Here is a 25,537-nt window from a genome sequence, read left to right on the forward strand (position 1 = left end):
TAAAATGTTGAGAGCAGCAAGACTATTACGTCCCTCTTTGATATCCCGTGTAGGATTACGTCCTTTTTCGATTGCCCGTCCAGTTTTAAACGAGGACGAAGAAGGTAAGCAAGGTTTCATCAAATCCGTCTTGTACGGTAAGGAGGCTGATGGCGGTGTCACCATTCCTGGCGATAATACCACACACTCAAAGAAGCTGGCCCGTGGTAAGTACGTTCATGAAATGCAAAGTAAGTTTCCATAGTTACGGTTGTTGTTATTATCATGTCACTCATACACCTCATCACAAAAGCCCATCGAGTCAAGCCAGAAAAGGTGGAAGAATATATTCAACTCTTGTAAGTTATAGCTTATACAACCGCTTCTGCTTTACTAACTTTTCTTTAAGATCGACACATTACCCTCGTATCGCCAATGATCCTCAGAATAACGTGCATTTGTGTGGTAGTTGGGAAATGATTGTAGGAGAATTGGACACCTTTGGTTAGTATTTATCCCTTTTTCTTTATAAGTTGGCTGACGTAAGGCCATCTATAGTTCATATCTGGGAGTATAAGGGCTATCCCGGTCATAAAGATACAATGGAGAAATTAGCTCAGGACCCAGTAAGTCTATTATAAGAGAATCCGTTCCACCCGATCTATTAACTCCAAAACAACAACAACGAAAAAAAAGACATATGCTCAATTCCTTAAAGATTTAAGACCTTTATTGATTTCTCGTGAAAATAACATGATGCTCGAGTTCTCTTTCTGGAAGACAGCTCCACCTCAAACCACCCATGGTATTTACGAACTTCGTAAATACAACTTGAAGGTAAAATTAAGTCGTATTTGTAATTTAGCGGTTATTTAAACTTACCCACCTTTTTTTTAGCCCGGTAACTTGCTTGAATGGGAATATTATTGGTATTTAACTAAAAAAAAAATCTGGTGGGAAAATCTAGTTTTCGTTTTGTCTCACCTCTTTCTATTAAATTATGTGTGTGTAGGCGAAAGGGTTTAGAATGTCGCAGTCAGTTCTGTGAACCCGTCGGAGCTTGGTTCAGTCAATTGGGAAATTTGCATACAGTTCAGCATATGTGGACCTATCCGTAAGTGACTTGTTGATAATGTCTATTTTTCATATACTCATATATCACAGTGATTTGCAAGCAAGAAAGACCACGAGAGAGGATGCCTGGAAGGTAGATGGTTGGTCGGATACAGTCTACAAGACAGGTAAGAACATACAGCGTGATCATATTTTTATATATATTAAACCCTTTCTTTCTCTCTAGTTCGTTTAGTGGATAGTATGCATTCTTATATCTTGAAGCCATTAGACTATAGTCCATTGAAATAGACCTGTTTGTTGTTGTTTATTATTAAAAAAAGAGAGAGAGAGAGAAATCATTACATTGAGTGAGCATTCGGATAATATGATATTTACAGTAAAGAGAGAATGTACAAGGAGGTTGGGTGAAAAAGGATGTGTGAGTGTGAGTGTGTGTGTGTGTGTGTGGGGAATAAGGTGTATCAGTGAGCAATCATGTTGCGATAGGTGTTTGCATTACCACTTGCTTCCCGACTACGAGTGATTCGACCTTCACCTTCAATCATGGCTTCTTCATACAAGGCTCTATTTCTTGATCCAAACCTTCTTTGAAATTGTATGAGTTTTCTGGTCAAAATATCCATAATTTCCATCGAAGTCTGATTCTCATGCTTGGTCTCTTCCAACGGAAGCGTACTGGCACTACTTAGCGAATCATTATCATCGTCCTCTTCTTCTTCTTTGGCATGACCAGCATGTAAAGTTGCCATTTCGACTTGAATCGAGCTGATATATTCCAGGATCTGACTGGCTCTTCTGTTCATCTCCAAAATACTCATGCGAGAGCTAGGTTGACGACACTTGGCCGGTGGTGAAGAAGCACGACTTTTGGGTGAAAAATATTCGAATAACATGGTGGCAATCGTATCTCCATTGGGTGTAACTTCTTCATCTGAAGGTGGTGGTAATGACGTTGTATGTTCTGCTGGTTGTGGTGTACCTGTACGTGATCTCGCTTTATGTGTCTTTTTTGGTTTGGCCGTTCGATTATATGTTCGTTTTTTCTCTCCGCTTTCCTTTTCTACTGCTGTTCCTTGTATACTTTCATTAGCCTTTTGTCGTTTCTTGTAGACTTTCTTTCGTGTTATTGGTACAATTAAGTCTGTATCTTTTATCTAATTAATCAAACTGATCATTACTTTCTATTTTTTTCTTTTTTTTTTTTTACCTGTACAGGGTAATTCATCGTGTCCAACCGACGACACATTAGAAGAAGGTGGTGCGGGTCGTTCCTCTTCCACAATCACTTTCTCTTCATGTTCCTCTTCTTCCTCTGGGATAATAGGAGGTGGAGAATGGGAGGGTTCATGATGTTCATACATTTCCAAGGCACTTCGAGCAGCTAAAACGTCTTCCAGTGACATAGACGCCTCTCTACTATTTAATGTCATTCGTTTCTTTGGTGCTACAGTCGCTCCAAGTGCATTATAATATCGCTTTAATCTAAGTTGTGTTTGAGTATTTTTTTTTTTCACGGAGAAAAAAAAATAGTTTTGCTTTTTTACCTTCCATTCGAGAGACGAGTTGTCTTGTGGTTTTCAGGCTTACACTGTTCACAGTAATATTGGTCTGGTATATCGGGTTGTTCAAGACCCATACAACGACAATGTTGCCACACTTCACATTTATCGCATTGAACCATAAGGCCTAAATTGTCTGTACAAAAGAGTTAGTCCATTTAAATATATAAATGTATATATGTATATATATATAAATAAAAAAAAAAACTTCCTAAGGAAGCCATGAAGAGGAATACTTGCGAGTTTCTCCACAAATACAACGAGTAATGGAGCCAGAATCCGAACTATTTTCATCAGAAGTGGATGCAGATCTTCTGCGTTGTTGTGGTCGTTTCCGTTTGCTCACACTTGTACTGGGTCGACCTCCTCTTCTATGCACAGCTATTAACCCATTCGTTAGTTATCCTTTCTCTTTCTTTGTCTTCCAGGCTACATTACTCATGTTTTCTTTATGCTTCAAGTTTATCTATTCTTTCTTATTCTTTTGTCCAGTGGGAATAATAAAAGACAACAAAATAATAAAAAACTTGTATAGGGGTGGAAGGAGGACACAAAATATAAGTGAGAGATTTTTTAATCATAAAACCCTTTTTTTTTCTGCTTCTCTCTATTTTAGCTGTCACATTATTTCGGGATAACTATTCCCCGATTCTGTGTTCATGTAAAAACTTACATAGTGAGGCACATGTCTCAAACAGTTTATTTGAGAGAGAGAGAGCAGTTGTTCCATCTTTTAAAGTACATACTATTATTATAATTTTCCAGCTGCATATAATAATGAAGATCTTGATAATGATAAATTGCTTAAATTGCTTAAATTGAGCCACTACAGTTTTTTATTTTCAATGCATGAGCTTATTGGTATATTCTTACTTCGACAGGCTCTCGATTTGAACGGAGAGTAGTAAAAGCAGCATGTTTTATTCTAAACATAATCTCTTCTTCGACTATTAGTTTCCCAAAGAGCATCGTCTTTCTATTTCTAATATCATCAGTGCAATAATGTAAACAGTTTCTATTATGTAGGCTGATACTAGTATGATATTGCTGGTGTGATTTTGATTGCGGGATACAATCCAGCTACCTCTTATCCAGCATTTCTCTCTATTTACTATATTCCAGCTAGTTTTTTGATACTCTTGATCTGTTGTATCTAGACCCTTCAGTGTATTCGATTGTCCTCAAATGGTCAGCCATCTCAACGCAAATGTTCCTGAATTTTGGGAGACTTTCTATCATATCTGATAAGGTCTTAAAGTTTTTCTACGTGTTCATCAATGAAAAATGAGTATCGTTTGTTACCAACATAAAGGACCGGTACAATCAGCGAGACTTTTAGCATATGCATTCCAACACCACAGATTTGTAACGCAGGGATAGTGAAAATGTGGATACCCGGACAAACCGATTGATTGATTATGTTCTTGCCTTCAATCAGTACTTTTTAATAGTCGGACTGGTATTCAATCCGGTCTTTGACTTCGATAACTGAAGTAAAGTAAGCGAGTAACACGCAATTAAACTTTGCAAGCTTCTAACAAATTCAGGATATTCTTATTCGACTACAGGACAACGAGCTTGTAATTTATATCTACCATTATTCTTGGCTAAACAAAGTCGACTGTTCTTCATTTAATGCGTAAGATATATTGAAAAAGCGAATTCATGCCCAGGATTATCATGGTTTGTGATTATACGAGGCCGCAACTGAAATCTTCATATTTTTCAAGAGCTCTGTTTTTTATATAAGAACCAACACTTTTATCAAGAAAAGAAACATAGACTACATCGTCCTCTTGTACCTAATTAATTAACGTTCTCCCGGCAGCCACTATGCTCGGTTTTCTCTTATCATCAACCATACGTACGCTTCAGGTTTGCTAGTACGATTACATAAAATATCATTTTCCAAAGTTTAGCACAGCGGAACTCTTATACGCAATGATTACTGTTGCTCATAGAATAATTTAACCGTTGCTTTTGAAGTATTTTGTGCTGAGTGGCAGGGTCTAATACTTTGAGATTATCAAACTCATGGAGCAAATAGAACTCTTCCAATTGTAGACTGGGGTTCTTCTTCCCCGCATACAAACTGATAGACTATGGATCAAATAGTTTTGAAGAACTGTTTAGTCGGCATAGATAATACCATGGTTTGAGTAGTAATATGCTATTTTTGATAGTAGCTCGACCGTGTATAGACAACTGTCGTTAAGAGAAAATGTGGCTTTATGTTTGCTACTAATTGCAGATCAGGAACAGCGCTAAACCAAAAGCGTGATCTCTGTTAGAACAGGTCTCAATATTTGATGTCTACGTTTTCAACATTGTGAAAGAATATGCAGCCAATATTATTCTCCGTAAAAACGGATCATTGTATTGTGCAAGTGAAAAGCGAAAAAAAAAAAGTCCTTGTTCACAAAAGGAAATGATGATGTCTTTATTATTAGATCGGCGCCGTAAAAAGAAGTCAAGAGATGAAACAAACAGCGAAAACCTTTCAAACATCGAAAAAAAAAAGTAGGCGAGCCCCCCCTTTTTTTGTTGTTGTTGTTGTTCTCTTTTTCGTTAACATTATATAAAAAAAAAGAAAATGGCTCATACTCTTAGTGCCAGTGAAGCCTTTGAACTTCATAAGTCTGCTGTGACTCGAGATTTCATTGCAAAGCCTCGCATAGGTAGCCATCCTTTTTAGAAAGTCAAGCATAAAAATAATAAATGATTAACTTGTTTTTATAGATTATCGTACTGTTACAGGTGTTAATGGTCCTTTAGTTATTCTTGATAATGTCAAGGTATGTACACAACAGTTGCCGCGTGTGTGTATGCAAAGCATCTCATTCTTATTCTTATAGTTTCCTAAATTCTCTGAAATTGTAAACTTAACACTTCCTGATGGTTCAGTTCGTGCTGGTCAAGTTTTGGAAGTGCAAGGTAAAAAGGCTGTTGTTCAGGTAAACATAAGATGAAACACTTTGAAATCATGTATTCAGCCTTTTTTTTTTTTTGTTAGGTCTTTGAAGGTACTTCAGGTATCGATGCCAAGCAGACACATGTTACCTTTACAGGACAAACACAACATATTCCTGTTTCCGAAGACATGTTGGGTCGTATTTTCAACGGTTCTGGTAAACCTATCGATAAGGGTCCCAAGATCTTTGCTGAGGATTATTTGGATGTGAATGGTATATGATCAATGGTCACCATGTCTATGCGTTTGTTTATTAAAAAAGTGTGTGTGATATTTAGGTTCTCCCATCAACCCTTCCTCTCGTATTTACCCTGAGGAAATGATCCAAACTGGTGTATCTGCCATTGATACCATGAACTCGATTGCCCGTGGTCAAAAGATTCCCATCTTCTCTGCCGCTGGTCTTCCCCATAACGAAATTGCTGCACAAATCTGTCGTCAAGCCGGTCTTGTGCAAAAGATGGCTCCCACCAAGGGTGTCCATGATGGTCATGAAGAGAATTTCTCCATTGTCTTTGGTGCTATGGGTGTCAACATGGAAACCGCTCGTTTCTTCAAGCAAGATTTCGAAGAGAATGGTTCAATGGAGCGTGTTACTCTTTTCCTCAATTTAGCAAACGATCCTACGTAAGTCCTCTTTTTTTTATTTGTTTATCACGTTTTTTTGTTTATTTATTTGTTTACTAGTATCGAACGTATTATTACTCCTCGTCTTGCTTTAACCACTGCTGAATACTACGCTTATCAACTCGAGAAGCATGTCTTGGTTATCCTTACCGATATGAGTTCTTATGCTGATGCTTTGCGTGAAGTTTCCGCTGCTCGTGAAGAAGTCCCTGGTCGTCGTGGTTATCCCGGTTATATGTATACCGATTTGTCCACCATTTATGAACGTGCCGGTCGTGTTGAAGGCCGTAACGGTTCCATTACCCAAATCCCCATTTTGACTATGCCCAATGATGGTAAAGTTATTTATGCCATAGTGTAGACATGTGGGCTAACACTATTTTTAATAGATATCACCCATCCTATTCCCGATTTGACAGGTTATATTACCGAAGGCCAAATCTTTGTTGATCGTCAACTTTACAATCGTCAAATCTATCCTCCTATCAACGTTTTGCCTTCTTTGTCTCGTTTGATGAAGTCTGCTATTGGTGAGGGTATGACCAGAAAGGATCACGGTGATGTTTCCAACCAATTGGTAAGGAGAAAGAAAAGAGTAGAATGTTTTTTTTCTGTTTGTTTGAAACTAACGCGTAATATATATATATAGTATGCTAAATATGCTATTGGTCGTGATGCTGCTGCCATGAAGGCCGTTGTTGGTGAAGAAGCTTTGAACCAAGAAGACAAGCTGTCTCTTGAGTTCTTGGAAAAGTTCGAAAAGAGTTTCATTGCTCAAGGTGCTTATGAATCCAGAACCATTTACGAATCACTTGATCTTGCTTGGTCTCTCTTACGTATCTTCCCCAAGGAACTTTTGAACCGTATTCCTCAAAATGTATTGGCCGAATTCTATCAACGTGAACGCAGTAAGAGATCAAAGGGTGTATTCGATACCAATGATGAAGAGGAAACCGGAGAGTAAAAAAACATAATTCCCCCTCTTAAACCCCATTGTTTGTTTCAAATAAAATAAATAAATAAAATGTAGCAATATTTCTTCTATATCTTTTTTTTTTCTTTAGAAAATTTGCGTGTGGGGAAGGAGGAGAGACAAAAAAGATGTGTTGTGTGTGGTATTTCATATAAAACAAAGGTGTGTGTGTGTGAGTGTGTGTGTGTGTGTGGATTGGTTGTAAAGTGCAAAGAAAAATTTAAATTTCCCAGGTCACTGCTGAAGGCTTTCCAATAGCCAATGCTGGTTCCTTCTTTCTCTTGCGATCAATTTCTGTAGTAAAGAACTATTTGCATATAAAGTTAGTAACAGGTTTTGCACAATGTGATTTTTTACTTACAGTGGCATAAGTATGATCCAAGAAATCTTCAAGGTTATACTTGGGCTTCAAAAATTGTTCTCCAAAGATCTTGGCAAGTGTAGACACATTAGCATAATAATGTTGGCTCAAGGTTTGAACTTCCCAAAGAGAAGACTCAATAGCCTTACACTCATAAGGATCCATCTCATCCATATCAAAGGGATCGTTGGCTTCTTGAACCTCGCTACTGCTTTGAATCAAGCACATACATGTAGGATGGCGCTTGAACAAGTTGTAAATGAAGGGAATGATAATCACACAGGCTGCAGGTGGAGCAGTCAAGGATAAACGTGCCATACGCTTAATGAAACTGGCAATCAAAGCAGCAGGAAGATATCTATAAGATAAAATTAGGATCAATATATTCCTCTCGTATATCACATTCTCCTACTTACGCAGAGGACAAGAAAAGTTCCAATAATCTAAAGAAACGAGATCTGTATTTGACATGCATCAAGTTTCTATCCAATAAAGAGTAAAGCTTCTTATAGAAATCAGGATAGTCCCTATTGAAAAGCAAAAGTCAATAAACCCGTATTCAAATACAAAAAAAAAAAAAAAAAAAAAAAAAAAAAAAAACTTACAAACCGTGTTCGGTGATCAAGGTGAACAAACCGTTCAAGGCCAATAAACTGACAGCACCACCAACATTGAAAGAATCGGTCAAGAAATCCATCAATATCTTGGGTTCAGCCATGTGAGGTAAGATACGCTTGTGCAAGATCAACAAAATCTTTTTGTACATCTCTTCAGTCAAAGGTAATCTCAATAAACTGACCCAACAATCCGAGAATCCACGCTTATGAACCCTTAATTGTAAAAGAGGATGCTTTCTCTTGAGTGATGCCTTTTGTTTCTTAGACATGCCGGTAGTATCCACCTTCTGCTCGGGCTCTTCAGTATCCGAATCAGACAATAAACCTTCATCACCTAATAAATCATCACCCTTGGGCTTTTCAGGTTTGGGATCGTACTTGTTGGGGTTGACAGTCCAGAATTCATCAATTTCAGATGACTCGGTAGGCATGGTACGAATACCTTCCAAAATAGCAAAAACGTTTCTAGCAACCAAACGAAGATCTTCGCGTCCTTCCTCTTCAGCTGATAACTTGATTCTCTTGTTGCTCTTTGCTTTGATGATCTGTTCGTTCTTGTTATAAGCTTGTCCCATCAATTCACTATCGTAAATATGTAAAAAAAAAAAAAAAAATGAGCCTTTCATCACCTTCCTGGGTATTTCTCTTTGTATAAAAACTTACGCGGCATCCTTCATAAAGTAATGTCTTAAATCGTCATAGACATTTAAATATTTTTCGACCAATTCCTTTCTTAAATGCTCGTTAAAGTTGGGGTTAAAGATAATAGCCTGAACAGTATGACCGTAAATATCGTTGGTAAAATGATAACTTCCACTCGAGTTCATCATGTTTTCAGATTCTGCCTTCAAGTTGGACATCAAGATATTAAGAGCTGATATTTGAAGACCAGGTTCGTCACTGGTCAATAAAGATCGGACATAGACAAGGTAATCAACATATTGTCCATGAAGCCACTTTTGCACTTTGACTTGAGCTGAATTCTCATCGAGGTTTTTCAATCGCTTTAAATCACCATTCATCAAAAAATGGGTGAATACACGGTTGAGGGAGTGAATGGCAGCATGTGCAATTTGACCATTGGTGCTTTTGCTGTATTTGGAAAGTTCGGCAATGCTGTTCAAGTTGGACTTGTCGCTTAAGCCAGCCTCAATGGTTCTGATCTTTTGACGTACGTCCTTGAAATTTTCAGTCTGTTTTATAATACATAAAAAAAGGGAAACCCATTTAGTTAATAGCCTTTTCAACACCTGTAATTTTCTCGCTTACAGTGGCAGCAGCTCCTCTCTTTCTTTTAGCAGCTTGAACCATTTTTAATTGAAAGTTTAAAAAAAAAACACAGATCTGTATTTTTTCTCTCGAAAAAGCTAAATATTCATCTAAGCCACTCCTAGCTGTCATTGCTGACTTTCGAATTAGAATCACCCAATTTTGCTTTACAAAATCGAGGGGTAAAACCTACAGACATGAATTGTTTTGTCGTTCCAAATAAAGCTGTGTAAACACCTATCCATACATAGTTTTAAAACTTAAAAATCACACATTTTTTTAAACAATCATGAATAACTAAATCATAGTTCAAAGTTCTCGTCTTGGGTTTTCTAGGCTGTTTGTAGGGATAGCCCAGATTGGGCGTTTTATGAGAACCCAGCCGAGGATATGTTTATCAAATAAGCAATCAATAACTGCAGTCTGACGTAGAATAGTGTTTGTTTATCTGCTTCAGAACAGTCCATAACCAATAAATAAGAATTACAACGTAAATTTGTTTATCAATTATTACTTATCATGAAATTTTTTCCCTTTCCCATGAAGTTTTCTTTCTCTTCAATAAAAAAACAAAAGCCTTATTCGAACAATAGCCAAGTTAGTAATCTCATGCCTGTATGTATGTTTGCAGGATGTTAGGTCGTTTTAAGCTGTGGTTATGTAGTGATTTAATTTACTTCGTTTCTTTTTGAAACAATGTAAGTTGCTTGCTCAAAATAAAAAAAAATTTAGGTTGATATAATCATTAACTTATCTTACAGAATACCTCAGCGGCTCCCTTAAAAAAGGGATTCAAGCAGAAAACTGCGGTAAATCACTGGATTATTTCCCTCAAATACAGAACAGCCTTTATCCGCAAAATTGAGCACGTATCCATGTCTTGTCCGTGAAGGAATACGTACGTATATATAGGATGTATTCTTATACAACTTATTAGAAAGTATTTATTACTATACTGTATTTGTAGCGTAAAGAAATGCGCCAAGACCAAATCCAATCTTTGCGCTTGATAAGATTTGCCGGTGAAGCATCTGGTGCCAAAGCATTTGCTGCCGAAGCATCCGCCAGTAGAATGGAAAGTCTTTTCGGGTCATCTTACACCCGTAAGAGAGACTTTGGAGGAGCGAATGGTATTCAACTAAACTTCTATTGATTAAATATTATAGTTATAGGTATGAATATACATAAAATCATATATTACGCCGACCATGGCTTAATTACGTAAAACAATACGCATTTGATGTCTTTTCTGGCGACAAGTGTCCAAATTGTGATGAAGGTTATATGGACTTTAGAGCATCCCCAGCAGTATCCCATAAAAATAAAAGTGTTTACCCCAAAGTTAAGGGTTTTTCGTTGGGCACCGCCGGAGAAATCGAAAAGAGAATCGGTTTTCTCTTTTTGTACACAAGGGGTTTACTATAACCGAGGACATGAAACGCCTGAAGGTCTGGTACGGGTTACAGCCTATGAATTACAAGATGTTAAAATAAAATAAAAATTTAATCGATGATCTGCCTTTTTGTGCTTAGAGCAACAAACCTTATCAAGTCTTTTGTCTAAACATAAACTTTACTTGAAGAGTATTATGTAACGCAATTAAGGTTTGTGGGTATTTCCCACATAGAGCACTAAATGATAGAGAAGAGCCATTAATCTCATTCCTAGAACACCTTGGTGGTCCCTTGTTAAATAGGGACATCCATACATAGGCGGTAAGTCACCCCCCCTCCCTATGATAGGATTTTTTAGTAGGCCCTCTTTGGCCGGGTTCATAACCCTTTTCAAAGATGATCTTCCTCACTGGAGGTGAAGCAGCTCCTCTGACAATGCAAAGGAGATTGCCAATCTTCTCATAACGAGTTAGATTTGGTTCAACTGTAAGTCAATATCTCAAACATAAAATTTACACCACATTATTTTAATTACTCATTTAACAACCCACTTGACAGACACAAAGCCTTTATCCGCGAGATTGGGCGCGTATCTATTCCTTGTCTGTTGAGTACGTGCGTATATATGGGATGTATTCTTAAGAGATCACTTCCTCCACTGGGTGTCTCCTTACGTTCTGGGGAGTTTTTTTTTCATGTCAGTGCTATAAATAATTACAAGAGAATATATGTCTAGAAAAAAAATCAAATTATCAACCTTTTTTTTTATGATTATAGGATTAATTCGGACGTTTACAGTCTGATTTCACCTATTAACTGTTTAATCACTTCTGGGAAAAGGATCTTAAAACCATCTGAGCTAACATCTTTCAGAAGGTTCATAACCATTCTTGAGTATGCTTTGGTAGACACAGACATTGCTGTGTGCGAGTAGGTCGAAAAAAATGAGTGATTTGTTTATCAAGCTTGGACAATGTGGCCTCGTTGCGTGACTATAGGTGGACTGGCAACATCCTCTATTACGTTAAGGTAGCATCATGTTAATATTACTTTTCGTTATAGTTAACTAATAACGATTAATATACTTTTTAGGTACACCTTATTAAATTAATCTCATAAATAAAACTAATTATATAAAAAAAGCCTAAATGTTTGAGAAGGGTTCATAAAGATTGTGTATAAGCTAGCCATGTATGAATAACAAAAGAATGCAAATAAGAAAAAGCATATGATAGACTGCGCTAATAACTCCCTAAAAGTGACTTTATAATAACAATCAAAGGCGTAAATTGAGGCTGTTGCGTCTCTTTAACTAAATTAAGCAACAGATGTGGGTGGGCGTTCAGCCTCATTTTCTCTTTTTGTCTCTAAAAAAAAGCAATGGGCAGGCAATAATTCAGTTTATACTATTTGAATATAACCGCCTCGAAAAAAAAGTTTGATATATTTGCCAAAGCGCATTCATGATTTATTATCTTTTCATCCGAGAAAAGAACAATGAATTGATTAAGAAATATTACCAAGTGTATGGGCTCATGTTACTACCGCATATCTTTGGGAGGAGACAACGAGACTAAAGTGACTACTTGACTATCCACCGGATACCAAGAGGTTAAATTTCTTTGTGTTACAATTATTTTCCTATTGTCTGAAATTACATTAGCCTTCTATTCTTTATTCACCACCTGCATCTCTCTCATCTTTGTTTATCCATTTTTTATCCGCAGACGCATGCTTGCAACTCCTACATGACAAATATAATGGTTTTGGGGTATTTTATCTCTTCCCCATTCAAAAAAAAAAAGAGAGAGAGATCGTGGATAACCCGTAGTTTCATTTAAATTTAATAAACTGATGTATTTGACATTCTCATTTTACGCCCACAAAGTATAAAAAAGGGAACCAAGATGACTGTTGTTTAATTAGGTGCCTAATATGTTTGAGTCTAAAATTAATTAGTGCTCTACACAAGGTTTTTTTTATTTGACGTATTCCACACAGTCTTGCTACTGCACTTCTCTAAATATAGCTACATAAAAAAAACGTGGCTTTTTTATAGAGATGCGCCGTGGCCACCAGCTGATCCAGAACCTTTTTTTTATTTTATGCTTGCATAAATCTTATAGCCGTAAGCCTATTTAGTCTGATTTAACAAGCTCCTTTAATATGAGGCCTTTTTTTTTTTTATTTATTATTATTACCAATAGTCTATACTAGTTGTAGATCTCTAAACGTCATCACAAACGCGCTATGAATACCGTCTTTTTATGCCGTTCTTGGGCTTGGCATTTGTGCTTCGGTTTTTTTTATATTTTTAGTGTATTTTTTAGTTGAGTGTATTTTTATTTTCTTGGCTAGTGTCCTTCAGGGCGCATTCCTTGTTCCTTAGAACGCTCCCTCGTCTTTATAGTAATTGAAGCATTTGTGATTATTCATGTTGGTATCAGTGAAGTACATGATGGTTCTTTCAGCTTCTTTGCTCCTTTGACTCGTGCTCGACTTATATTTATGGCCGAGTTTAAATCAAACACAGCAACCATGTGTGGCGGTCTATAATATTTTTTTTACCTAATTTTTTTTTTTTGTAGGAGTAGCATTTTAAAAAAAGAAAATTATTATCCCACTGGGTTAGTTTATTCTAGAATGTACGATGTGGTAATAATAGATCACGAAGAACAAAATTTTATACGTTTTTTTTAATAAGCGCAAAAATTTGTATTTGTGAGTGGAACGTGGGGTCACAGTTATAGACAGTGCCTGTTTTTTTTATTTTTATACATGACAAGTTTTTGACACCTACTCGTGTTATTGTTTGCCCTTTTAAAAGGTTGGGCTTCTGTCAATAAGCCAACAATGAACGATAATAAAAAAAAGCTAGTCCCACAACAAGCTCACAGGCACGGTGAAACTACAACGTTGTTTCAGAAAGCATGATTGTTTGCTTGTTTTAAAACAGTGGCGGGTATCATGAGCGAAAAAGCAAACAATATGCATCCAGTATGAGACAGACAAACATACAAAACCAGATCTAAATCCAACAGAAGCAGCGTTTTCAATCAAACCAAACACCAACGAAGAAAAGAAGGAAAACATTCAATACATTCTACCTCGTCTGCTTGAAATTGTCACACAGTAACTCATCTATAGTTTCTCTCTTTGGATGCTATATTATTTGATGTTATTAATTTCATTGCTCCAAATGTACCTTTTTTTATTGTTGTGTTGTTGTTTTTTAGTAAAGGTTCTATGCGGTTCTTTTTAGATGGCACTGACTGGAAATGTCTCTGTTTTCTTAATTTTATTGGTTCGTATTGATACGGTTCGATCTGCATATAAAGTTACACGGTTTTCATTTAATACTACCCACGGTTACATGAATCGTGTAACTTTACTGCTTAGGTCTGGTGAATTGAGTGTGTTATCCGCACAGCGGTTTCTAATCTATGAGCCATTCACTCACAGATAGATAGACATGCAATATCTGTCGGTTTATAAAATAAAAGCTTATCAATAATTAGGCTGATTATCACAGACTAAACGTATGTCCGAGATTGGTATTTTTTGTTCAACGCTAGGCTGTGGGGGATGGAGAGTGAAACAGAGGGTGATAAGCAGCTAGTTCATTATGCAGCCCGATACAAAAAAAAAAAAGTGGGTGATAAGGGCATCTAGTGGTAATGTTATTATGTGATGGTCAATAGTCAAACATTTGTAAGACTCCCTTGGCGATATGTGACATATTAAAATTCATTTTATTCAGCACCAAAAACGATAGGCGGGTCTAAACCTGATAGAAAGTGGTATTTTTTGATGGACAGGTGATTTCGCATGGGTGATACAATACGAAATAGGGTGTTATATACAGCCATTTAGCGATTTAAGTTGCATATATAACTTAAATGGGGAGGATAAGGCGCTTATTATATATTTACAAAAATGAGTATGACAAAACTGTTTGTTTACATACTATTATAATGGTCATTCTTCATAATAGTAAGTTGATCTGGGATGATTGTAAAAAAGACCCAAAAGTCTCCCAAAAAGAAGAACGCTAATATTAAAACAGCGGCATATGATGTTTTGGGACAAAGAGAGTCCCGTGGCGTTGTACATCTTTCAAGGCTAAAATGACAAAATTTTTGCAACACTAGAACCATGTTCTATTTCATCACGGTTAAATAAAAAAGAAAAAGGGGAGCATTTATCCCCTTTGCAAATCAAAAGAATATAAAGGGAATTAAAATGTTCCTGGTGATTAAAAAGTTATACATAAAAAAGCAGGGTCATTAAAAAAAAAAAAAAAAATGCACACCTCAAATTTAATTCACTATTAAAAAAAAATAAAGTTGTTGTGCTCCCCCAAAAATGACAGTTCAACCCAAAAACTGAAACGGTTTACATCTAAAAAAAAATCCCCCAAAATGCTATTATGAAAATCATTTAGAATCCAAAAGAAAAAGTGTACCTTTTAAGCCACAAAAGATGTTTGCAGTGTAGTGCGGTAAAGCCCCAACGGCGGGGGAGACTGAAAATTTCTTTTTTCTATTTTTTCCCTATTACCATTATTTTTTTCATAGAAACATAACCATGGCAACCAGTCAATGCTCATACATTATCGAACACATGGAGGATGCCATGCATGAATGGTGTGCTTTAGAGTACAAGCACATGTTGCAAAAGATTGGACCTGATCATCTTTACTTTACATCTTTGACAGATAAATGTATGAATGAAGGTATGCCCGAGGAACTCAAGTCAGCCAAGTGTCACCAAATTGACGTATTGAATTTGCCTGGTGTCAAGCACGAAGAAATCTGCTTGTTGGACCCTGCTGGTACCTCCGAGTTGGCACCTGAGGATGGTGACAAGTTTAAGTATTTCTTGTTTGGTGGTATTTTGGGTGACCACCCACCCAGAGGTATGAATGATATATATGCGGATTTAAAAATAAGAGTATTAAAAAAAGAAGGTTAGATCGTACTGGAGAGTTGCGTAAATTGGGATTTGCAGGTAGACGTCTTGGTCCTGTTCAAATGACGACTGATACTGCTGTCAATGTCACAAAGAGAGTGGTAGAGGATAAAAGTAAGTTGAAGAGGATTTTAGAGGTTTAAACAAAAAGACTAAAGAGTGTATTGTATCTGTTTAGTTCCTTTGGACAAGATCCCTTACATTGACTATCCAGAGATTTTCTTTTCTCGCCATGAATCTGTCACAATGCCTTTCCGTTATATTGCAGAGACCAAGACCATTACTACTAAAGCAGGAGAGGAAAAGACAATCAAAAAGCCCTTGATGCCTCCTGGTATGTTGGAATTACTCAAGAAAGATAATGAAATGACGCTTGATTTTTAAAATAATAATAATAAAAAAAAAAAATAATTAATAATGAAATGCTCATTTCGAATGATAATGACAAATGAATGCCATCATTTTAGATTTGGCGATGGGCGGATTGAAACGGCGCACTTCTTTTTTTGAAGATGAGAAATTTAAAAGTAACCAATCACATCTCAATACGATTTCCTTGTGATTTTGCCCACATATATAACAATTATAATAAATATTTCTACTTTTTGTATCCGTATATATAAAAAACTAAAAAGGAGTGGGGGGGGGGTTAGTTTAAAGGGGCATTTTTTTGGTTTCTATGGCCAACTTTTCTTGTTATGTGGGAATACCCACGGTTTTTAATATTATTATTTGGCTGTAGAACATGGAATCACCAATAGAAATGCTTTGATTAAATTTGACTCTTAATGATCTGTTTTTTCTTTTTGGTATCTTTTTATATTGTTACTGCAGACAGTTTTTAGATTTGATTTGACAATAGGAGCCACAAGCGAAGAGGGGAGTTAAGGGTGAATGTGTGTGTAATTCTTTTTGCGGGTGAGAAAAGGGGAATATTTACCCGAGCCCAAAACATTTGTAAAAATTTATTGCTACATTTAGAATTTCGTCATTTTCCCTTCTAGTGGTTTAATTAACCAATGGGAGTAGAAAGAAAGCACGAGAAAAGATGGGTCTCAAAAGGGGATATAAATAGTTGTAGCCCCATTTATTTTTCTGCTTTTTCTTTTTCTTTACTTTTTTTTGTTCTAAAAACTACCACCTTCTTTTTTTTATCTTATATATAACATCTATATATCATGGCTTCCAACTGATTTGCTTCCCAAGCGAAACATCTACTACTCTTATTTCTTCCTCAAAAAGCAATAACAAAATACCAACGAATTTCCTCAAAAAAATTTGGTAGTTTTTAATCAACTCAAAAATCTCTTTTATTATACAAACATACTATGTTAAATCTTTCCCAACATCGAAATAGCCCACTATTGGCATTATTATATACGACCTAGTCAAATCCTCAATTCTCTCTTATTAACAACAACAACAACAACAAAACTGTATACTCTCTCTCTCTATCTGTCTATCTATATCTCTCTCTCTCTCTTATATCTCTCTCATAACTATTACTACTCTTACTACTACTACTACTATGGTACAACAAGAAGAAACCTACTGGTCCGAACTCTCTACATCTATGGTCGATAAGGTCGTTGACCAAGAATACCAACTCTTGGAGGTTCTTGGTCACGGTGCTTACGGCTGCCTATTCTTAGGCCAATCTCTCAAATCCAACGCTTACGTAGCCGTCAAGGTGCTTACGAAATCCGGTCTCGACCTTCAACAACTTCAACTTCAACAACTCGAGATTGATATCCAAAGCTCCTTATCTCATCCCAACTTATTGGCTCTTCATCGTGTTATTCAAGACATTGACTATATCTACATGGTCATGGAACTCTGTGATGGAGGTGATTTATTCGATTTCGTGATTCGTGATGGAGACAACAATGCTTTGCGTGATGAAAATCTCGTCAAGAAACTCTTTTTACAAATCTTGGAAGGTGTTGAATCCATGCATAAACAAGGTGTTTATCATCGTGATTTAAAACTTGAAAATGTATTACTCCAATGTCAAGATGAAGAAGATGAAGATGATATCTCTTGTAAAGTGGCTGATTTTGGTTTGGCCACTCGTGAACGTTATTCAATGGAATTTGGTTGCGGCTCCACTTCTTATTTGGCTCCCGAACATTTCGATGATTCCAATGAAGAACTCGTTCCTTATGACGCTGCTGCGTCTGATGCTTGGTCTTTGGGCGTCTTACTTTTGGCTTTAATCTTTGGTCGTAACCCTTGGCAAGAAGCATCAAGTGCTGATCCTACTTTCAATGAGTTCAAAAGATGTCCCATCATGCTCAAAGATCAATTATTTCCCGAATTATCTATTGCTACTTATCGTTTCCTCGAACAAGTCTTGACCACAAACGGCGCTGATAGACCTTCTGTCTCTGAAATGAAGGATCAGTTCTTATCCATCGATCGTTTGTTGTCCACTGATCAAGACGACTATGATGATTACGAGCCTATTCCTACCGCCATTGTCACTACGAAGCGCAACGATGTTACTTCTTACGATTCAGCTTTCTTCTCTGGTGGTACTGGCTCTTCCTGGTCAGATATGGTTGAAGAAGATGAAGAAGAACAACGTCATCAATCTGACAACAAATCACATAGTCCACCTCTTTCTCAATACGATGATGAAGACACTGATATGTTTGTTCATAGTGGCGAGAAAGAGTCCTGGTGGCTTTAGATTTTTTATTTGCTTTTTCTCTATTCTTATTATATATATACATACACACACACACACTCACACATCATTCCCCCTCTCTTTCTCTTTTTTTTACAATAAAAAAAAAGTACCCATTTTTGTTTAATTCCTTTATTTTTTGTGTTGTGTTCCCTCATTCTAGACTATTATAAATCATTTGATATACAATATATTTAATTTCAAGGGGGGGCGTTTCCAAATATGTGGCGTTATTTAGTAAACAACTTTTTTGCATATTATGTCACACGGGAATACGTAATTTATTTCAAGTAAAGATAACCATGGGTGTGACAGTTTCACGTATAAGTGAACCCAGCATGTTTTCATCCTTTAAATAGTCGGATGGAAATTGCACTAAATGACCACGAATTCTACCTAATCGAGTTCGAATATCTCTACCATGCAATTCAGGGTTAGCTACATGACCATGAGGAATCTTGCTGGGATCAGGTAAAAACTTGCGGTGTTGTTCAAACGTATGTACCGTATCATCTGGTACACATCTAAATAAATCTCTATAAATCAATGTATTCTTCTCTGCTGTCATATTCCATAAGTCTCGACAGCAATGGTCTGCTAATGGATCCAAGGCTTTGGCATCCAGTCGAACAGCCATCGTTCCAAAATCTGTAGAATCAATCGCATTGGCGCCCGATCTCTTTTGGTGATTTAATACCATATCAGGTCCCGCTGATTCGAATGTCTTGATCTCTTCCTCTGTTGCGCTTTGATGGGCATGATGTGTTGATCCACAAGGTATATTCACAGGCATCTCGGCCTGTCCATTCATTAATTGTTCCCAATTCGTAAAGTCCAATAAACCTAAATGCTCCTTGAATAAATGCATACGCAATGAATGGGCAAATTTAGCTGCCTTATACTCTTTGCCATCCATAAATGATGGAACCATATCTGTATCTTCAATTAACATGGCAATTTCTGAGTCTCGATTTCCTAATTGTGAACGATCATTGATATTGGCTATCTTAAATTGTTAATATACATTTTCAAAAACGTCATGATAAATAAAAAAAAAAAATAGTGTTACCAGATCCAATTAATACAAAACGGTCATCCACTATGAGAATTTTGTCATGAATGTACACTAATTCGCTGACGTAATGTTCACGGTCATCATCATCCCAGATATCAGTGGTTGGTATGGGTGATAATGGGTCTCTTAGGCTTTCATCTGATGAAGATGTATGAAGTGGAGCTTCCTTTTTCCCCTCTGGCATGGATGCGTTTGTGCCGCTATTGGAGGTTGAGTTGGTAGACTTTGTCTTTGTAACGGGGGTCTTTTTGGTGCCGGCGGATGATGTCTTTGGGGGTTTGGGTGGTACTAATTTATCCCAATTTCTTAAACTATACCAGCCGATATAATCAGAAGGCTCGATGCCTACCTCTTTTAATTTCTCCATGATGGAGTTACCTCCTCTTGAGATGGTGATATATTGAAAGTGCATGACATTTCGTGCAGCGGAAGCCTCTTTGGAAGCCAAATCACCTTCAAAAGCAGGAATTAAAGGTATCACAATAAACACCTTGTACTTTTCCTTTTTCTCGTGGGCTTGTTTAATACGCTCAACAATGGCCTGAGCAATCTTGTTTCTCAAAAGCCTGTCTTGGGTCGTAGCACTAACTATAAAATACAAAAATGATTAAACAATAGGTTTTTGTGCGACGCCTCCTCCTCATCTGGGAGGAGGGCTGAATAATACTTGCTAAAGAATTGGTTTTCAATGTAGATATAGTGCTTGGATTTCGTGATACATTCCATGTAAGCATTATAAATCGAATGTTCTCTCTCGATACCCGAACTCCATTGTGCTGAACTACGCAACATTTGTACACGACAAGTGCCTTTAAAAGACGATTCGTCACGTGCAGCTACATACTCTCCTTTAGGCATCAAAAATGGAACGGTAGGACGATGCATGCCTTTGGAAGCCTTTAAAAAGTTCCAGCGCTGGATAAAGTGTCGAGCCACATCACGTGCAGCTGGTCCAACCTAGGATGATTATGTTGTTAGAATATGTTGATTTTAACGTCTAGACAACTCTTACCATGCCAACCGTCATATCATGCCAAGGCATTCGAGGTGTTATGTTCCGATCGACTAGAGTTAAATCATATTGTGCCACTTGATATTTTAAATAGATGAGAGTTAACTTGGGTTTTTCGCATTAATGACTGACCACATTTTTTGTAACTATTTGTTTTTTTTTCTTTTTTTTTACCACTTAGGAAATCCTTCACACGAGGATTAGAATAGTCTTGGCCTGGAAATATTTCATGGGCATGTCCTTCTGCAGGATAGTCCGTTAATCTATGAGACTGTGAATCGTAACGACTAAAAATAAAAATTTAAATTATTAATTATTTTTAAATCTTCAATATCTTTTTTTTTTTTTTTTTTTTTTTTTTACCCCCAACATAGATCAAGACCACCCAGAAAAGCTAAACGGTTATCCACCACGACTATTTTCTAATTTTGGAAAATCGAGTTAAAAAAAAAAGTTGTTTGTAAAGCTAAATTTTTGTCACCTCATGATGTGACCAGAAAAGCACGTTATTGTCAATAGAACGATGATCAGGATGTCGCACCACTAAAAAAGAATTAAATGGTTTAATAAAAATACAAAGGTCCGCCGCTCGTGATATGTTTTTACCAATAATGTTTTTATGCAAATCTTGTAACCACAGTTTTGTATGGGCAGAATTAATCGTTAATGCAACTGCCATTTCCTTATACACCACCACATAGATTTTGACACCTTCTTCTGCCTTTCGTTTCAATAAACGATCCAATCGAAATTCAGGATTCTTTTCTGGTGGTCTCCGTAAATACTATTTTTATGTTTAGTTTACCCAATCATGGTCCAACATTTTTTTTTTTTTACCAATTCAGGAGATAACCACCAATCAGCGATATAGATTTCCGATTTGGCGGAAAGAATTGCTTCTCCAATGGCATTGAAATGATCTTCGCCATCTACAAACCATCGCACCTTTGAATTATGTCGAATAGGAGCAAATGAGCCAAATCGATGGTTCTTAACCCATGGACTGTCATCAAGCACACGCTGTATACTCTTCATCCATTCCTCCACTTCACGTCTTCCGCCTTTGATTTCGATCCTTCGAAACTTATTGGCCAGTGTGATATGATTATGATACTTTCCCAATAATCCGGGCGTCTTGTTCTGAACAACCAAACTTTTATCAAACATAAACACATCATTAATACGCGTGGAAGCCACATCTGAGATAAAGGCGACATAGGAATCTCTTAAAATGACCCATTGCTTATTCCATAAATGGGGTTTCAATACATGACAGAGTCTCGGGATCACAAAATTCACCTTGTTTTCCAAAAAGCCTTCTTTGCCTTTCCAACCCATATCCTCTACAATACTCACAGCTGAAATCTCGAGAAATTCACAGATATCGTAATTCGCCATCATGTGTGCTCTCATCAATAATTTACGTAAATACTTTGTCAGGTCCTTTCGTCGTTTTAATGCAATCTGATATTTTTCACCCGACGTCGTATTCGCTTCTAAATCGTCCGTTCGGATTGTACCTTTGGCAGAACTGACCCAGCTTTTTAATTGACTAGGGAAACTGGGTGGTCGTGGGACTGCGTCAGATACTTTGGATTTCCATTTCAGTGTGATGTGTAGACCTGCGAATTCTTTAATGGTGCGGTTGATCACCCATTTGATATCGCCGTATTGTAACTCGATACGAAACACCCATTGATTAATACCTTGTGTTAATAATTCGGAATCGGTAATCGCTACCTATGTTAAGTTGCGTATCATTATCTTGTAGCGGCGGCAAAAATTAAAGCATTTCTTACCTTTAAAAAGGGCAGTAATACAGGTGCCCATCCATGCCCGTGCTGATCTTTTGATAAGGCGATAAATACTGGATCAAATAAAGGGGGATAATAAGGAGCAAGTGGTATTGTCTTCAAGTCCATCGAGGAAGCTTCACTAGGTCTATGCTGGTGTTGTGGTAATGAATGTAAGTTCGCAATCAATTTGACTTTATCCAATGTCTTTCCCCAATGTTTCTTAGCACGATCATCGCTGGTGACGGTGGTGGTATTTGCTTCATCCGTATCATTTGTTGCCATTGTCACACCACTTCCTGCGGAAGCCACAGGCTCCTCTGTGTTGAGTGTTGGTGGCTGTTGTTGTTCTTCTTCTTGTTGCTGGTCCAAACTCTCATGAAACGGGTTTGCAAAATAGTTATCTTGTTCGGGATTTTCTACATTTTTAATATCCTCTGTAGAAGGTAAGACATCGTCTTCGGGTTTAGGTGGAATGTAATGTCCAGCGTTATTCATTTCGTATTCGTCATCATGCGTTTCCGAGTCGGTTTCATTGATGCCATCTTGGCTATCGCGTCTGCCACTATGTCGTCGACTGGGTAATCGTTTGAATACCTTTTGCCATTGTAATTTGGGATCGAAATCGCTTCGTGCTTGGTGATGGAAATGACTAGGTCGTCTACTCTCTGGTGATTCAGGTGACAGTAAATCCTGTGGCGTTAAATGGTGATGTTGTTGCTGTTGCTGTGAAGGAAATATACGTAGACCAGGTTTTTGTCTTGATTCTTTTTCTGCAAAATACTCTGCTGTATCTGCAATCGGATCTGCCATTGACTATTACAGTTCCAATAGTTGTGTATATATATAAAAAAAGGGAGAAAATACAAGAAAGAAAAAGTTTTGTAAAGGAAAAGCGTTCTACCGAGTCTAAAATAAAAAAATATTTAAAAGACGTTCTTGGTTTCCCTTTTAATGCAATGTCATCCCCACCTTTGTAGTAAGTAAAAAAAAGCTAGCCAATAAGGTATGCTTATAAGAGTTTTTGTATTCCCCTCATTGTTGTCCAAACGTGCGTAGTTCTGTAAAAGCTCGTGATCTTAATTTCCATATTAGCCTTAGCAAAAAAGTGCGTAGATATTAAATCATCATTGATAAATTTATGGTTACTACGTTTTTGATTATCGAAAAGAGAAGATGTATTCTTTTCTATATTTCGAAATCATGGGATGAAAGCAAGACAGTAACTACCTGATGTAAACCAGTTCAGGAGCTTGGATGAGTCAGCTGATGAACTGGGGTCTAAGCAAAACCATCTCAAGATTTGACACCAAAGCTTCTTTTAAATAACTAAGCATTGTCTATCACGAGCTTTTCTTAAAATAAATCCATCGCTGATCTTCTTTTACTATCATGACGGACAGCCATTCTTTCAACAAAGGTGAAATCTTCTTTAGGCATTCCCAAGTTTATTTAGTCGCAAGGAACAAATAAACAGCGTGGGGGTATAGAGTTTAAAACATGGTTATTTTTTTTTGGAGGAAAAAACATGAATTTTTTCCTAAGCGCGAGACATTTTTTTAGGTAAGGATCCATCCTTTGGTTGTTTAGAAATCACATTCTTTGACAGCCTTACTAAGAGACTGTAGTCAAATGATATATTTTTTTAACGGCAGTTTAAATGACATCAATTTTTTTTTTTAGTATTTCCTAATTTCCGACATAAACCGCCTTCATAATTAAATAGCTCCATCCCTTTTTGTGTTTAAAATTACAACTGTTCACGAGATATGCTACACAAATAACGGGTAAAACAAATACTTTCTCACACTGGATGATGATGAAAAGCTTAATCCAACAGTTCCACAGATAAAAATACTGCTTTGCTCTTTTTGATTCCATTTATTGAATAATTACTCAACATGACTCCGTGTTGTTAATTGTATTAATTACTGAAAATGCAGTAGAAATTTAATTTATTTTTGCCAAGATTAATAATAAAAAAAAGGTTACTTAAATTTGTATCAAAAGTCAATACGGAGAGGTAAATACATCAGACACCCAATCGGAATATGTGTCTGTCAGAACTCCCCCTCTCCCCTCTTCCCGCGAAAGCCGGTTAAATGGGTCAAAAAAAGACTTGATACTTTAACCCGTGGGCGGCTCAAATATTCAATTGGGTTCAATTGCAGGATATACATTTTACACCAGCTACATTTTTTTTTTGAGAGTGAAACGCATCGCATAAAAACCACATCTTAAAAAAACTCTCGTGCCATCAAAGTTGCTCAAAGAATAATCGAACAAATTCTATTGGGTCAGTTCCTTGACATTTTGTAACCTAAAAAAAATGTTCTTATCAGATTACTCAGGCAACACAGACCGCGTAGTTTCAATAAATGCATGTTACACCACTTCATATTTCGCATTGATGGGATCATCACACCCCCCATTACTGTTTCGCATTCATAATTTTTTTTTTTTTTTTTTTTTTTTTTTTACGGTCAACTCAATTATAAATTTGTGTTAATTCACACGGCATATAAGGATGAATTCTAACACGTCCAAACAAGCTCCTTCTAAACAACAACAACTTTCCTTTTCGAGGGTGGTCAACTGTCCATTTGTTTCACTGTTAAATTCTTGTTTGGAACATTTTATATAAATCGTGATTACAATCACTGTGAATCCCGAATAAAGGATCACACTTTTTTGGTGGATACTAAAGGACCAAGCCAGTACATCTGCAAACTATTATTCTTAGATCTTATTTGTTCTTAAATTAGAATCATGTACTTTGTACGCAAGAATAATCGGCCATTTTCTTTATTATGTCAAGCACCGAATAATACAAGAGAATGTTAGTCTAATTTCGATGATATTTGTATGCAGATATATTCGAAGTACTGAATCAGCATTCTTTAAAATGTCAATTTTTGAATTTTTTTTAGAAGAGTCAAATAAGCGATCTAATTATAGATTATCAATGAGTAGCATGTTCAGAAGAGTACAAGAACAATATTCATTGTACAATATCATGAACAGATTGACATGTAAATTCCCTAAAAAGCTAGTTATCAGTGTGTCCTAAGGTCTAAACAATGACGTTAGATGGTTCTTGTTTATAAACATGAATGCATTTAATGTCTTCTTGAAGCTCTGGCCCAAAGATAAGAACTCAAGTAAGTAAC

General features: G+C 36.7%; 8 protein-coding genes across 8 annotated transcripts; 4 read left to right on the forward strand and 4 right to left on the reverse strand.

Moving 5' to 3' along the window:
• Positions 1 to 4: 4 nt before the first annotated feature.
• On the forward strand, positions 5 to 1,763 carry EV154DRAFT_591850 (uncharacterized protein; the record flags this gene model as incomplete). Its single annotated transcript, XM_051606906.1, has 9 exons — positions 5 to 230; positions 293 to 338; positions 389 to 483; positions 538 to 605; positions 676 to 816; positions 877 to 908; positions 992 to 1,093; positions 1,144 to 1,220; positions 1,280 to 1,763. The coding sequence occupies 9 exons, from the start codon at positions 5 to 7 to the stop codon at positions 1,342 to 1,344; spliced, it is 852 nt and encodes a 283-aa protein (XP_051456020.1). The 3' UTR covers positions 1,345 to 1,763.
• On the reverse strand, positions 1,427 to 3,160 carry EV154DRAFT_274911 (uncharacterized protein). Its single transcript, XM_051594724.1, has 5 exons — positions 3,054 to 3,160; positions 2,856 to 2,996; positions 2,601 to 2,751; positions 2,264 to 2,538; positions 1,427 to 2,197 (listed from the first exon to the last, which is right to left on the reverse strand). The coding sequence occupies exons 1-5, from the start codon at positions 3,055 to 3,057 to the stop codon at positions 1,518 to 1,520; spliced, it is 1,251 nt and encodes a 416-aa protein (XP_051456021.1). The 5' UTR covers positions 3,058 to 3,160; the 3' UTR covers positions 1,427 to 1,517.
• A 1,958-nt stretch (positions 3,161 to 5,118) lies between these two features.
• On the forward strand, positions 5,119 to 7,247 carry EV154DRAFT_467089 (V-type proton ATPase subunit B). Its single transcript, XM_051597757.1, has 8 exons — positions 5,119 to 5,293; positions 5,355 to 5,410; positions 5,471 to 5,569; positions 5,629 to 5,800; positions 5,865 to 6,213; positions 6,274 to 6,548; positions 6,603 to 6,790; positions 6,863 to 7,247. The coding sequence occupies exons 1-8, from the start codon at positions 5,209 to 5,211 to the stop codon at positions 7,175 to 7,177; spliced, it is 1,539 nt and encodes a 512-aa protein (XP_051456022.1). The 5' UTR covers positions 5,119 to 5,208; the 3' UTR covers positions 7,178 to 7,247.
• Positions 7,248 to 7,296: 49 nt separating this feature from the next.
• On the reverse strand, positions 7,297 to 9,541 carry EV154DRAFT_552976 (CBF/Mak21 family-domain-containing protein). The gene is made up of 6 exons (XM_051605096.1): positions 9,434 to 9,541; positions 8,828 to 9,357; positions 8,153 to 8,746; positions 7,964 to 8,074; positions 7,548 to 7,905; positions 7,297 to 7,493 (listed from the first exon to the last, which is right to left on the reverse strand). The coding sequence occupies exons 1-6, from the start codon at positions 9,473 to 9,475 to the stop codon at positions 7,407 to 7,409; spliced, it is 1,722 nt and encodes a 573-aa protein (XP_051456023.1). The 5' UTR covers positions 9,476 to 9,541; the 3' UTR covers positions 7,297 to 7,406.
• A 3,938-nt stretch (positions 9,542 to 13,479) lies between these two features.
• On the reverse strand, positions 13,480 to 14,313 carry EV154DRAFT_514276 (uncharacterized protein). The gene has a single exon (XM_051602109.1). It carries the CDS (start codon positions 13,918 to 13,920, stop codon positions 13,702 to 13,704), a length of 219 nt encoding a protein of 72 aa, XP_051456024.1. The 5' UTR covers positions 13,921 to 14,313; the 3' UTR covers positions 13,480 to 13,701.
• Positions 14,314 to 15,115: 802 nt separating this feature from the next.
• Positions 15,116 to 16,221, forward strand: EV154DRAFT_514278 (SAM-dependent RNA methyltransferase). The gene is made up of 3 exons (XM_051602110.1): positions 15,116 to 15,745; positions 15,802 to 15,912; positions 15,977 to 16,221. The coding sequence occupies exons 1-3, from the start codon at positions 15,415 to 15,417 to the stop codon at positions 16,180 to 16,182; spliced, it is 648 nt and encodes a 215-aa protein (XP_051456025.1). The 5' UTR covers positions 15,116 to 15,414; the 3' UTR covers positions 16,183 to 16,221.
• Positions 16,222 to 16,852: 631 nt separating this feature from the next.
• Positions 16,853 to 18,614, forward strand: EV154DRAFT_514282 (kinase-like domain-containing protein). Its single transcript, XM_051602111.1, has one exon. The coding sequence runs from the start codon at positions 17,327 to 17,329 to the stop codon at positions 18,488 to 18,490; it is 1,164 nt and encodes a 387-aa protein (XP_051456026.1). The 5' UTR covers positions 16,853 to 17,326; the 3' UTR covers positions 18,491 to 18,614.
• Positions 18,615 to 18,773: 159 nt separating this feature from the next.
• Positions 18,774 to 23,180, reverse strand: EV154DRAFT_565299 (uncharacterized protein; the record flags this gene model as incomplete). Its single annotated transcript, XM_051605891.1, has 10 exons — positions 18,774 to 19,489; positions 19,557 to 20,146; positions 20,230 to 20,519; positions 20,575 to 20,651; positions 20,749 to 20,861; positions 20,938 to 20,996; positions 21,056 to 21,117; positions 21,181 to 21,358; positions 21,412 to 22,314; positions 22,374 to 23,180. 10 exons carry the CDS (start codon positions 23,178 to 23,180, stop codon positions 18,774 to 18,776), a joined length of 3,795 nt encoding a protein of 1,264 aa, XP_051456027.1.
• Between the last annotated feature and the right edge of the window lie 2,357 nt (positions 23,181 to 25,537).

The sequence above is a fragment of the Mucor mucedo genome, assembly GCF_025094135.1.
Source record: "Mucor mucedo strain NRRL 3635 chromosome Unknown EV154scaffold_68, whole genome shotgun sequence".
Lineage (NCBI taxonomy): Eukaryota > Fungi > Mucoromycota > Mucoromycetes > Mucorales > Mucoraceae > Mucor > Mucor mucedo.

Excerpts from the sequence above, each read along its gene's own strand:
- EV154DRAFT_274911 (XM_051594724.1), bottom strand. Across the intron at positions 2,752-2,855 it reads TTGTATTTGTGGAGAAACTC|ACAATTTAGGCCTTATGGTT; the intron begins GCAAGTATTCCT and ends TCTTTTGTACAG. Across the intron at positions 2,198-2,263 it reads CGATGAATTACCCTGTACAG|ACTTAATTGTACCAATAACA; the intron begins GTAAAAAAAAAA and ends TAAAAGATACAG.
- EV154DRAFT_467089 (XM_051597757.1), top strand. The coding sequence starts at position 5,209 with ATGGCTCATACTCTTAGTGCCAGTGAAGCCTTTGAACTTCATAAGTCT. Across the intron at positions 5,411-5,470 it reads TTATTCTTGATAATGTCAAG|TTTCCTAAATTCTCTGAAAT; the intron begins GTATGTACACAA and ends TTATTCTTATAG. Across the intron at positions 6,791-6,862 it reads GTGATGTTTCCAACCAATTG|TATGCTAAATATGCTATTGG; the intron begins GTAAGGAGAAAG and ends ATATATATATAG.
- EV154DRAFT_552976 (XM_051605096.1), bottom strand. The coding sequence starts at position 9,475 with ATGGTTCAAGCTGCTAAAAGAAAGAGAGGAGCTGCTGCCACT. Across the intron at positions 8,747-8,827 it reads TACTTTATGAAGGATGCCGC|TGAATTGATGGGACAAGCTT; the intron begins GTAAGTTTTTAT and ends TATTTACGATAG. Across the intron at positions 7,494-7,547 it reads TGGATCATACTTATGCCACT|TTCTTTACTACAGAAATTGA; the intron begins GTAAGTAAAAAA and ends ATATGCAAATAG.
- EV154DRAFT_514276 (XM_051602109.1), bottom strand. The coding sequence starts at position 13,920 with ATGTTTTCCTTCTTTTCTTCGTTGGTGTTTGGTTTGATTGAAAACGCT.
- EV154DRAFT_514278 (XM_051602110.1), top strand. The coding sequence starts at position 15,415 with ATGGCAACCAGTCAATGCTCATACATTATCGAACACATGGAGGATGCC. Across the intron at positions 15,746-15,801 it reads GGGTGACCACCCACCCAGAG|ATCGTACTGGAGAGTTGCGT; the intron begins GTATGAATGATA and ends AAAGAAGGTTAG. Across the intron at positions 15,913-15,976 it reads GAGAGTGGTAGAGGATAAAA|TTCCTTTGGACAAGATCCCT; the intron begins GTAAGTTGAAGA and ends GTATCTGTTTAG.
- EV154DRAFT_514282 (XM_051602111.1), top strand. The coding sequence starts at position 17,327 with ATGGTACAACAAGAAGAAACCTACTGGTCCGAACTCTCTACATCTATG.